The 13410-nt window shown below is 30.6% G+C and overlaps 1 protein-coding gene across 1 annotated transcript in view; it reads right to left on the reverse strand.

Moving 5' to 3' along the window:
• LOC117122509 (microtubule-associated protein 1B-like) overlaps nt 1–13404 on the reverse strand; it is a 56786-nt gene extending 43382 nt beyond the window's left edge. Inside the window, exon 1 of the mRNA XM_033268097.1 lies at nt 13263–13404. Coding sequence (XP_033123988.1) covers nt 13263–13404 — 142 coding nt within the window. The remainder of the gene's footprint in view (nt 1–13262) is intronic.
• Nucleotides 13405–13410: the final 6 nt, after the last annotated feature.

Consider the following 13410-nt stretch of genomic DNA (forward strand, 5'->3'; position numbering starts at 1 on the left):
TATGTCAGATTGTATGGAATAGTTTCATGTGAAGACGTCTGAGACGTAACATCGGGAACATTCAGATTGTATACAGTAACAATGATTCCTAAATTTTATATGTTGAACAAAACTAGACGGGAAATGTCAACAAGTCTGTAGAATGGCGGCCATTTTGAAAAATAAAAAATAAAAAAGGCCGCTTCCTCAATTTAAAAAAAAAGCCGGACGTGAAACATGTTTTTTTTTTTACTTGGCCTTAAGTAGGTGAGGTAGATAAAGGAATATTACAAACAAACTGGATTGTCAAAGAAGATCATTTGAAAATGGGCAACCCTTGGCAATTTACTTTTTGTCGTATATGTTTCTGCTTATAATTACTTTATGTTGAAATTTTATAAAAAAAATCAATCAATTGTTGGTAAAATCAAAGGACATAATAAGTTATCAACTTCTAATGACTTTTGCACTAATTTTACTATAAAAATAGAAAACAGAAATAGGAATAGTAATGTATTTGTAAGATAAGAAAAGAAAATGCATTTAGATAAGATAAGGTAAGATAAGATTATATTTATTGGTCCAAACGTATAAATACAGGTTTGAAATTTGCTTTCCATTGGTGTGTAAAGGTACTGTAAATAAACAGTCAACGGAACACATTAACAAATTAGCAAAAGAAATATCTTTTCATTCTTTTTGTTTTAATGAAATGCAATACAGTATTACTAAATTAATTTCAGTATATAAAGTAGAGTATGCAATTCAAATATTGAGTTTTTTTAGTGTCATGTTTATTAGTTCAACAATGCAGCATGTGTGCTTCATTCTATAGCCAAGACAAAGAACCATACTGTACCCCCACTTTTTGGTTTGTAATATTTTACTGATTGTAATAACTTGCAAATACTAGGCAATATAATATTATTTTTTTTCATCATCAATTGATGGACAAAAAGGACGTGAAAAAATATTATATGAGGCATGCCAGCAAAAATAAGCTTTTTGCCTCTATTTGTTAGACCAACTGAAAAAAATGTAAAGGACAGACAAAAAGGGTTATATATTGTTTCAAAGTGCAAGGGTAATTTGTAAATTTTTCTCGCAATAGTCATTAATGAGATGTCTCTTGTTTTAAGAAAAAGGAGATTCAAACCTATGCAATTGAGGCACACAAGAATCAGTCACATATGAAGTCTAAGGAAATAAACACAAATTCTGTTAAATTGTTATTTTACTATATACAGTACAGTACTTTTTAAACACTTGCCGATGGATATGTTGCCAGTTAAGAACTGAATTTGGGAAAATAGAACATATGAACGCATAAGAAAAATAGTAGCTATAATTGTGATATTAGTAAGGTAAATCAAATCCACCTACGGATGTAAATGGTCTTGACTGCTTTTGATCTTTGGCTTATTATTTCTTAGTGCTTTATCTACAGTATACATGGTACAGTATTGTACGTGTCTTGTTTCTTGATGAAATGCATTAAATAAGGCTGATGGTTTCATTGTGTTCGTGACAAAGAAGAGACATGGCTCATTTTTGAGGTACACAATTAAACATTGTTAGTGAAGAACATCTTAGATACAATATGTTAGCATTAAATGTGTTGTAATGCTAGGTCATATTCTGAAAAATATGTATAAAATCAAATTTAGGGCAGAGTTTAGGGTTTTTGAAAAGTTTAATACAGTTAAATTTCATGATAGCAAATGTTATGATATTTGAAGCTGATTTATCGGTCATATGGGACAGATTGTGAACATTATATTCATTCCATCTACTTCTCTGAAATGTATTTTAAACATCCTGTGATCACCACCCTTGACTGGCTATAAAGCATTTACAATTCGTTCAAAACATGAGGTCAAAGGTTATGGCATGTCTGGGTTGATGTACAGTAGCTCCCAATTAATTAATATCTACTTTAAAAAACTATAACAGCACATTTGATAAACTAATGAGATCTATCCATACCCAGTAGGCATATTCATTGAAAGGTAGTTAGTGACATACTACGGTATCTGATCTTGCGCAACTTAGATTTATGAAGACAAAATGGGAAATATGGATACTTATTTGACAGATTGCTTATAGTTGTCATACACCACCCGATCACATGACAGTACATGTCAACATCCATTACTATCGTGTAATTTTAAACAGCCTGCGGATCATACAAGGAATGGCAGGCCCTCACTATTTTATCTGTGTTTATTGAGTACCATGTTCCTCCTGTATTGCAACTCAAATTGAAACCATAAAGCAGTAAAAAGTGCCTTTCACTCCAAATTGTTGAAAAAATTGTGAAAAATTGAACATGAACATTGTAAAGCCAAATGTTAATACTATTGATTTTTTTAAGTGTCTTTTATCATTTTATATGGAATTGTATAATTCAAGATTTCTATTTGTTTTGCTAGAAATTTGAATTGAATCTTCAATCTTGAATCATGTTTTTGTGTTAGGCATTAGTGGAAGCTTTTAGACGTCTGATCACACACAATCCTATGTCTTTGTATGTCTGTAAAAACTCAAACACTGCGCTACCATCAAAGTATGTTAATCATTGGGGCCCAGGGTACTTGCGGAAGAGCACATACAGTATGGGAGACAATAAAGTTGAAATATAATTTTTATATTATTTCTCATATGTACAATACTGAGGTTACATTTTGATAACAAAGCAGAAAATTGACTTTCACATCTGAAGCTACCAAATAGAATACGGTATATTTAATATCTACTTTATATTTCATTTTCACATTTGATTCATTGACTTAAATTGAACATTACTGTAGTCTTATCAATTTCTGAATGATCTGTGTTTATTGATGAAAGTACCTTGAAATTTGATCCATAAATCTTTTATAATTGAATAATGCAAACAAAACTTCACATCCATAGCTGTAGAGTAGACTGATTGATACTCACTGACAGACTGTGGGAAGTTCATGATATACATGATAACCTTGATATACTGTTTATAGATTACATCCTGAAAATTTTTCTTTCTTCATCCATATCATTTTCCTAGTTAATTGGCAGTATACTTGACAGATTTGGGACAGTTTACAGAGGAAAGAGATCATGCGAAAATAGTCCAGAGGAAATTATTATCAAGATCAACATTATAAATCAATGGCAATTTTTAACATTCATTTGTCAGCTTATAATTTTATTATGCTAAACCAACGTTAAGTTTGATGTAGGTGGTTATATACCATTTTATACCAATTAATATCTTTGCTCCTTAAAATGGCATTGGGGTAAAGGAATTAATAGATAAAGATCATGGAAAGCATAATGGTAAACAGACCTTGCGCGTCTCACCCGAGAGTCCCACGCATTTAACTCACGCCCTCACGATGGGCCTATATATTCTCACGAATTCCATAATTTCTTTAAATTATATTTTTTTAATGTGCTATTTTCATAAAACAAGCATACAACATGAACAAACAAGACTATCGGCGCTAGAAATCCTGTAGCGATCGTCACAGTGTTCGACACCGCCTCTCAGTGAGTAGAGTAAGTTATGTCTGATTGAGCCAATCAGTGATGAGCTTACATAATGCCGCAAAGCAAGATGTCTGACAGCGAAGATGGTGAGGATAGCGATGCAACTCCGCCAAAAAAGCGGTCTTATGTCCACTACAAATCAAAATTTTGTATGTTATATTGATGCTTGACTGTATTTTCCTTAAGGTTTTTGAGCTCAAGCATCATTTTCAAAAAATGCCCGATCTCAAGCAATCCAGAAGAAATTTCAAGCAAGCCAATGTGAGACCCTTGACTGGTCTGGTCAAAGGGCATAAGCACATCCAAAAAGATGATGAAGAAACTGGCTAAAGTGCTGTATATTTACAAACTGTGCCGGAGAGAGAGATCGTCAAAGCTGCTACACTTTTAACCTACCAAACTACCATAGGAACATTACTGTTGCAATACCAATTATGAATTATTGAATGCTAATTGATAGTTGCAATCAAATGCAGAGAGTACATGATAAATGAACTAACACATGTCAACGGAATAGGCCTTCTTATTATGATGACTAATTTGAAGAGGTATAACTACAAGATAATAACTTGTGTTTAGAGATGCATCAAATTAAATCATTGTTGAATTATCTTTTACAATCAAAATGATTGGCATTTTTTCAAATAAACTATATTTACATTTGGGATGGTACTCATATAGTATAATTTGATAAGAGTGAGCACCTAGATTATAATTCAAAATGTAAAGAGTTCAATTCTGTAAAAGATCATGATATTCATAATTCAAGAAAAAATACTATTTTCATAAATGTCTCACAGTATTTCAAAACCACAAAACACTTTTTTCTCTACAAGGATTCTTTTTGACTACCACCAAAAACGTCAACATCATTTGAATTATAAAAGGTAATAGTTATATCGTTAATAAGTTTATCCTATTTTTGGAGAATTTTTAAGTTCAGAGTGGTCTAATTGACGAGAACCATCTGTCCTAGGTCTCATGGGAAATATGTAAGGACATCCTTTTCGTCATCTTTTCCTCTATGCCAACACTATAATACCCACTCTAATGTCCACTACTTAAATTATTAATCTCTTATACAAAAGTTCAATTATTGTTGGGTGTAAACCAAGTTCTGTTTTTTGAAAATGTCCAGAGTTCAGAAAGTAAGAAATGCTTCCTAAGAGACCATCTCAACTTTCTTTTAATAAGGTATTTAATTAAAGTGACAAAATAGATTTAATAATGAAGAATATGATATTCCATTAGTAATAATGAATTTTATTGTTATATTTTAATATAATAAATTTATCAATATATACTATTTAAAAAATATTATCACAATAAAGAAAATTTTGGTTTAGTGAACATGATTACACCATACGTGCAGAAAGAAAATGTGTACCTTAGACTACTTAGTCAATTTATGATTGAAAAAGTGTAAATTAAATTTTCTTAGTCACATTAAAAAAAATATGGAATAATAAAGGAAAAACAGTACTATTGACTTGTTTGTCAAACGGTTCTCTTCTGGGAAATAGTTCGCTGTGCTTCCTTGGACTTAATACAATTTGTAGTGGATTTCCTGAGCTGTTGGCTGAGGGGTAGCGATGCATCAGCTCTATGTACATTTATGCCAAAGATGACTGACCCTTTGACCAAGAGACCTACAAACAACTACTTTTATTACTGTACATTACGTGCCAGCGATTAAGATGGCAAAATGCATCTGTTTTTGTCACATGTGTTTGGCTGAATTTAAATTGAAAAATTCAATGTCAAGTCATTGTTTTACACTTTCTAAACATTTAGAAATAGGAGAAAGGGACATAGGCAGACAAGAGTACCAGTATTATAAAAAAAAAAACTTAGTAAAGGAAAAAAGGACCTAAACCAAAATTCTTTATATATATAAAATAATTTTAAAAAATTGACATTAATATAAATCATTTGAATGTGAATACAGTTTTCAGTTTCAAATGCTACATTTCCTGTTATCATTCTATTATGATAAAAAAGATTATTAATTATTAAATTTAAATAATTATTTTATATATATGTATTAATTATTTAAAATAAATCAAATATTATAAACTAAATAGGCCTATACATGTTATTACAGTACATATAATCATTATTAATATTCATAATTGTGGTATTGCTTTACTGCATTCATCCAAATAAATTATTTTTATTCAATATTTATAGTCTATAGCAAAAAGTAATTTCAAAACTATCATTTCTGATCATAGCCATAGGCATCATTTATTCTAATACATACACTATGGTATCAGTTTAGATGATGTCATTTTGAAAATTATTCTTTCAACAATCAACAAAAAAGGAGATTGTAATAAATTTTCGAACCATCATTGACAAAGCTTTTTGATTTCTTTAAGCCTCATTTCCATTGGTCACCAAAACAATGACATTTTGACCCAATTAACTACACAATTTGAATATAAATTTACATTAATCCTATTTTCATATAATCATTCTTATGAAGTATATTACATAATCATTGATTGGATCTCATAATGAGTGATTATTATACTGAAGTTCCATCATTTGCATTGTCTTTCACTGACTAATTTAAATTCAGTCAATTTTTAAATTAAATTATGTTAATTATATTTTAAATATAATTTGAATTCCATCTATTAAATATTTTAAAAAAAAATCTCTACAAGAACCTATTAGTACTGAAGAAGCGAGCTAAGTAAAATACCCAATCAAACTCCCTCAATATTAAATTTAAGAAGCGCTGTGACCATGACTGTTCAGCTTGTTATATGCCATGCAAAATTAAGTTTTATTATTCAACAATGGTCAACTAGAATAAGGCCTACTAGGGTCATACAATCAGCATAGAAACTCATGAAATTCTGAATGCAATCACAAATTTATTTCAGGCTAAATTACAAATTAAGATATTTTTAGATCTATAGTATTTAAGTAATACCACTAAGATCTTAATGTATGTATGTATAAATTCACTGGGCAATGATTTTCTGATAATAAAATTTTGTGTATTTTCTTTCTTTGAACATGTCAACTTTATGAAAAAAATGTGTAGGCCTATTATTTATACCCTCAACTAAACAATGAAATAGACAATAATGAAAAGTAGATTTTTTACAGAGGAACTTTTGTTCTTTGTTCAGAAATTCTTTTCATAATTATGCTAAAAACATGGTATAAGGTCTTGTAATTTTGCTATAAAATGATATGAAAAAATTGTAAAATAAAAAAAAAAATGAATTGAGATACATTCATATGTCCAAGTTGCTTGAGAGCTAAAAGGAAGAGTTACAGTAGTATCTCCTATTGAATACCGGTACCAAATATACAGTTAAAGAAAATTTTAAATTCTCTATTATTGTATCAGACCTAGTGCTATATTCTCTCTTTGGACCTGTTTTTACTGGAAAGAAAAAATTGATTAAAAATTGCTTTTGAAAAAATCGCTTTTTATCTCGCAGAAAAAACGGGACCAGTTTGAAAAAAGCGATTAAAAAAATTGATTAAATACATGCAATAGATAGCTTGTTTGAATGGCAAATAATCGATTTTGGCTGGGCACGTTTTAGCTGGGCATGTTTTAGCTGCAACAAAAAAAAGCAATTATCAGGTGAAATGTGACCTCCAGGTCAAACCACTGCAAAGCTAGATTGTATCAGGCGTGAACTTTCAAAATTATTAGACCTCTTGTTCATGTCCTCTTACAAGCTAAAATGTCAACAAACATATGGAGCAATGAAATCGTTTTGTAATTATTTTGTGGGGGGATATTGAGCCTAGGCCTCTCTGCTCTTTTGGGCCTACCATTGTCCTCGTTTGGTGGCTCGTTCGTTGTGCTGATAAGCACAGCCGAAACATTGCCTTCCCGCTGCATCTTACTCCTCGTCATCATAACAGGAATGAGAGAGATACTACCATATATAGTTTGGAAACGTGTTGTATAAACAGAATGGTGACGTAATTTCCGTCACGAAAACCGATTTGCGTAAAATAAAAAATGTGCGGTTGCAACGTGGGCAGGCTGTCTACTGGCACTCATTAAAAAAAAAATGGTTTAAAAAAATTGATTAGTTTGTGTTTATCAGTAGAAACACGCCCTTTGTAAAACCAACCACATACTGTACATAGTGGAGTCAAGAAAACAAAGAGAGACTCTAATTACCTAAACAGAATTAACAATTAAATTATTAATAGGAAAACCATACTTCGTTTGAAAATCATTAAGTACGAGGGTGATACTCAGGGACAAGTGCAATAATTGATCTACTTTCAGGGGAAGTTGGAGGTGTTACTGTTAATTACCTAAACTCAAATGATTCATTCAACTGACTACATACTGTACACGTTGAACATGTGGAACCTTTCTGTGAATCATTACCACACTAAATTACAATTTAACAATTATATACAGTATTAACACGTATTATGGTACACAATGAACTTTTCTAACCAACAGAAATATTGTCAACCATATCAGCCCCAAACAATTCTAAAATTGGTAATTATATATGTTGAAGACTCATTTAGTGCAGAATTACTCCTTTACAATAAACTAATTTATGTGATATTAATATCACATACTGTACTTTGGCTAGCATGCAAACATTGTAAAAGCTATATTCTTGATTCAAGTTAATACTAAAAATAGACAAAATAATGCCAGATATTAATATTTGATCCTTATCAATCAGAACGAGGAAGAATCATGATGAAATGTTATAGATACTTAAATAAAGGAAGTTGGAAAGGTAAAAATATTGCAATATAAACATTCAATGATGTTATTTAGTGATGACCTTTTCAGGCGTGCTGACGTGTTGGATGCAATAATTACTCTATTTTAGAGCCTTCTAGATTTATTACTACGTCACTGATAGTAATCCTCTGAAACATTAGATTTTCGAACAGCATTACATTTTATATGAACCCCTTCCAGGATTGAACCCCTTCCAGGATTTTACCGCTGCCCTGAACAAAACCCCAGTCTGACTTGCTTTGCTCATAAAATATTATCCTTGGAATACCTTAAGGGAAAGGGGAGAGGGGGAGGGATGGGATTTCTACAAAGACTTCTTAAAGTATGCATTGAAATATTGTAAATTGAATTTCTGAAAAAGAGATAATGAAGCAGAAAAAAATGATGATATAAGTATTTTTTTATAATGAATTGGTAACAAAATTGAGATTTTAATATGATTTTATTATAAATTATTTGACAATTTATCATGATCAGAAATATTGAGCTTTGTTGCAGCAGGAGCAAATTATTAATAGAAGATGAAGCAATTTCATGACAAATCCTACAATTGTAAACTGATCCCAAGGCTTTCAACTAACAGCAGGGATTCTATCAATGGCAGGGAAACTGCAACCGATAACTTAAACGACGACATTGGCTAGTCATGGCATAAGTAAAATGCCTTCAATTCAAACACGTACATAGATTTGTGGAAAATATTCAAGTGTAGACTACTAGCACAAATCTACTCGTGTATTTATTGGCACCCTGTGAAATCAATTTCTTTCTCTCTGCCTCCATCCCTCTTTGCTCTTTGTCTATTTCTGTATTCCTCTCTTTATTTCTCTCATTATTCTTACTGTATGTTTAAAAGGAAATATGTTCAAATACATTTACTATAGTTGTAAATTTTAACCTTGAAAAAAAATTTATAGTGGCCTCTTGAGTATCATATAGAAGCCAATTACAATACTAGTAACAGTAGGTTTAGCACTTTATAGTGGGATATACAGTATCCTTAGCAATTACAGTATAGTCAGAAATCAAACTCAGATGTAAAACAAAAAAATCAAATAGAATTTTGATATGGGTCACACATAAAGATGAGCTATAATAATATTAATTATAATAGTTTGACCTTGATAGAGCGCATTTTGCTAAAAGCCTCAATGGGCTTTACATAGAAATAAATATCCAGAGTTATCAGTATGTAAAATATGGAAAGACTTCTTCAAAACAATTAAAAGCCAGCCCAATGTTTATTTCACTTTAAATAAAACAGTTTAATTTTCATTTCTATATTACAGCTATTCTAAAAGTATAAGAAAAGCCCACAGAGAGAACAGGAGAATTATTCAAGGCAAACAAGAACAACTGTAGAACTGCAACACCGAGCCATGGAAGAGTCTCGAACACGCTGCCTCAATGATTCATCGTTTACATAAAAAGCAGTGATTTTTTTCATCGGTAATAACACTACTGTAGTTTAGCTTGGGCATCATTATAGTCTCACTTTTCAATTCATACGTCATTTTAGAATAAATTCTGATTCATTTGCAACTAAGGAAACACCATCTGTGAGATGTTAAATGATGCTAAATGAACACAACTCTGTACTAATACCTAAAATATTTGGAGAAAGGTGACAACGGAAATGAGATGAGAAGAATTTTGTTAAGGTGCATTTTCAAAAATGCGATTTTTTATATTAAAAAGATGTTGTCGGTAATAGAATATGGCAAACCTTTAAATATTTACTTACAACATTGAATTGTTTAATTGAAAGGCTCAGATAGACATAAATTGTAAAAGTTCTGTTTTCAGATTTCTTTTTATTTAGAATAACCAACAACCAACTTTAATGGCCATATGAAAAGAAAATGAACAGATAATTGATGAGAAAAACATGTTGTTTAACCTTCAGTTGATTAAAGGTGCATTCATAAATAATCCAAATTTTCGGATCAAAAAGTCTACCAAAGAAATCAGAAAATTGAATCAGTGTGTAAGAATAGGGACGCTAGCATTTAGGTATTCAGAAATGTGGTCCAAAATTTAGTTAGGATGCGAAGTGAAAGCAGCTTTAGTTCATAACTTACTTAATAATAATAATTATATATATATACTGTCTCTTATACACATCTAGATGTGTATAAGAGACAGATAAACATTTATACCCCTGGGTGGAAGAGGAGCAAAGCAGATAAAGCGCCTTGCTCAAGGACACAAGTGAAATGCACAGTTTGGGGTTGTAACCCTGACCTCAAGGTTAGGAGCACCAAACGCTTTCATATAAAGCAATTCAAATATTGCATTCTATTTATACAAGTTTGTTACTGTAGCTCAAGACAGTGTACCTTGACTAACTTCAGACTACAGTATGTAAAAAAAATGTTATCCGAATTTGAAAGCACTTAAAGAACACTAGTTTACAGGGCATTCACGTAGAATTATTCAGAAACATGAAATTAAACATTTGACAAATATTGTAAAGGACTTTGATGTGTATTACAAAAATCTTTAGCAATCTAAATGCAAATGGCAGTCGGATGATAAAATAAACTTGTCTGTTCTCGAATGCATGAAATCAAATTCATTGCTAGGGAAAACAAGATTTGTAAATTTTTTGCGTCAATTTGCAGTGAAGCATTACATTTTTCAAGTGTTTTTCAAATAATATCACAGAAAAATTGCAAATTCACTTGAAACTGTGCAACATTATAAATTCTCAGCTGGTTCAAATGATCTGCAATTAATATTCATTAGGGATATATCTTCGTCATGGTGAAAAAGATATAAAAATCCTTGATATGATTTGGTTTTGTAGAACTTATCTAATCATGTTCTTTGAAATCAAATGCAAAGTAGGAGTCAACTATATCTGTGTCACTTGTGGTTCTTTTTGTCCTTGATGAGTTTTATAGAGTATAATAAGAAAACATGTTTGTCGAGAATAATGAAATTATGAAAACTAATTATGATAAGCAGTTGGGATTGCATATAAATATTCTACTTTATATTTCATATTGAAAGATATATATTATGGAAGAATTAAAGGGATGGTTAGTTCTTTTGTTTGTTTGTGTTTGAGGTCACACCTGCCTCTTAATATGCTTTGTACTCTAGCACAATATCCGGTGTTGGTGTTCCAACACAGACACCATTGCAGACCTCGTACTCATTTGTCAATCTACTTAACAACTGAATTTTGTGGTTTAATCAGTGTATTACAGTGTAATCTGTAAAGTGGTGTTTTTTACAGCTAACTTAACATATACAAAGACCCAACAGAAACCAGAGAGATGGCCTTTACATTTAATGTTAATCATAACAATACAATCAGACACTATAGCATTACCTTGAATTTTCACACTGAATTAGTCTTTTATATATTCATAAAATTTGCATTCATTTGCATATCATGTAGCATTTAAATACATCAGTTCATTTTCTTGAGAAAAATTCATGAAAACAGAATAATGAATTTATAAACATTGGTATTAGCAGTGAGGTATAAAATGGTATTAGGTGTCACATTTATTTTACCTTCAAAAAAATACTAAAAAATATTATTTTGCCTTAAGTGCACACATTCATAAAAATCAGAAATTTAAGAAAAAAAAATTTAATTTGCATTTCAATAATGCCCCATTTTTGCCTTGAAACCTCATTTATCAAAATTGAAAGAAATAGAAAAAATAAATTATTGATAAACTTATTAAAAAAGATTTGTCTGTGAGGTAAAAAAAATTGAGGGCGCTCTTATTCCTTGATTGAGATCCTATTGCGTGTATAAAAAATTGCAACGCAAACCATTCAGCATGGGATTCGGATAAACCTGATAATATTGATTTTGTTAAATAAAAAAAATCCTTTTCTCTACCAACCTCTAAAGAAATTTCAAAATAAAATTTCCTAAAAAATGTTCTTTTAAATTTCAAATGTCATAGCCAATTTATAATTTATTAATATTTTGTCTCATTCTAAAAATGCAAAAAACTATCATTTATAATTACATAAATTAATAATTCACTGTACCAATATACAACTGAAATTACATACTTTTCAAATATGCAACATAATTTTGCATATGATTGATTTACAAGTCATATAGGATAAAAATATTAATTAATTGGATAAGAAATAAATTGAAGACCCGTATACATATGTTAATCTGTTTGGGTGTGGTTTCAATTTTCCAGAAAAAAAAAATTTTGTAACAAAGGAGAATAGACTTATAGTGTCCAATAATACACATAAAATTTCTATATATTATTATCCAACATAACTTGCTTATGTAAATTTTATCGTTGATTTAAAAAGATTTCCCCCAGAATATGGTTAAACATTAAAATAAATTAACATTTAAATGTTTACATGGTTAGGAAAATTTGTATCGATCAGATTTGATTTTTATTTGCAATAATGATCATTTTTGATTTATAATATTTAATGAACGTTCATAAGATCTGACCAACTCCAGAAACAAGCATGTTGATTATGCTCATGTATGGAGCTTATTAAAAATTCATCTCATTAACACCATGTGATGAGATACAGGCAAATTGGAATATTAAAACAGATGTATTCTAAAAATCAGACATGAATTAGATTTTTTATTTACAAACTTATAATATTTCATAACGTTGTAAGAATTTGGCCTTATTAATTAAGAGGGTTTGTCTGAGCGCGATTTTAATCTTGGACTGAGCACAGGCCTCAGTCTGAATGGATGGGTCATCTCAGATTTCATTCAAGAGTTATGCCATGATATTAAGTATAAAGACTTAAGCCGCATTAATGTTTCTATGTCTACTAATTTATACTGCAAATTCCGTGTGCTTAATATTTGAGATAAGAATATTATTATTATTATTACTTATTTTACAGTCTGTATGCATGGACTAAATTCCAATACCATACTTAACATGGCAACCGATCTGAAATGGTAAATTGATAACTTCATGAACGAACTATGTTGAGCTGAGGCACAAAATTAATGAAAATTTACCTTTTGCGACTTCTTGTATAGATGGAGCGATGTATTCGTCCGATAGAGGTTGACCGAGTACAATGACAGCATAATACTTGAATTCTGGTGGAAATCCTCCACAAACGGTTCCAATGTTTGCGTCCTGCGAGGAGCAAGCCATGTTTCT

Source organism: Anneissia japonica, unplaced genomic scaffold, assembly GCF_011630105.1.
Source record: "Anneissia japonica isolate Jap-2015-1 unplaced genomic scaffold, ASM1163010v1 scaffold1889_len2455224_cov183, whole genome shotgun sequence".
NCBI lineage: Eukaryota > Metazoa > Echinodermata > Crinoidea > Comatulida > Comatulidae > Anneissia > Anneissia japonica.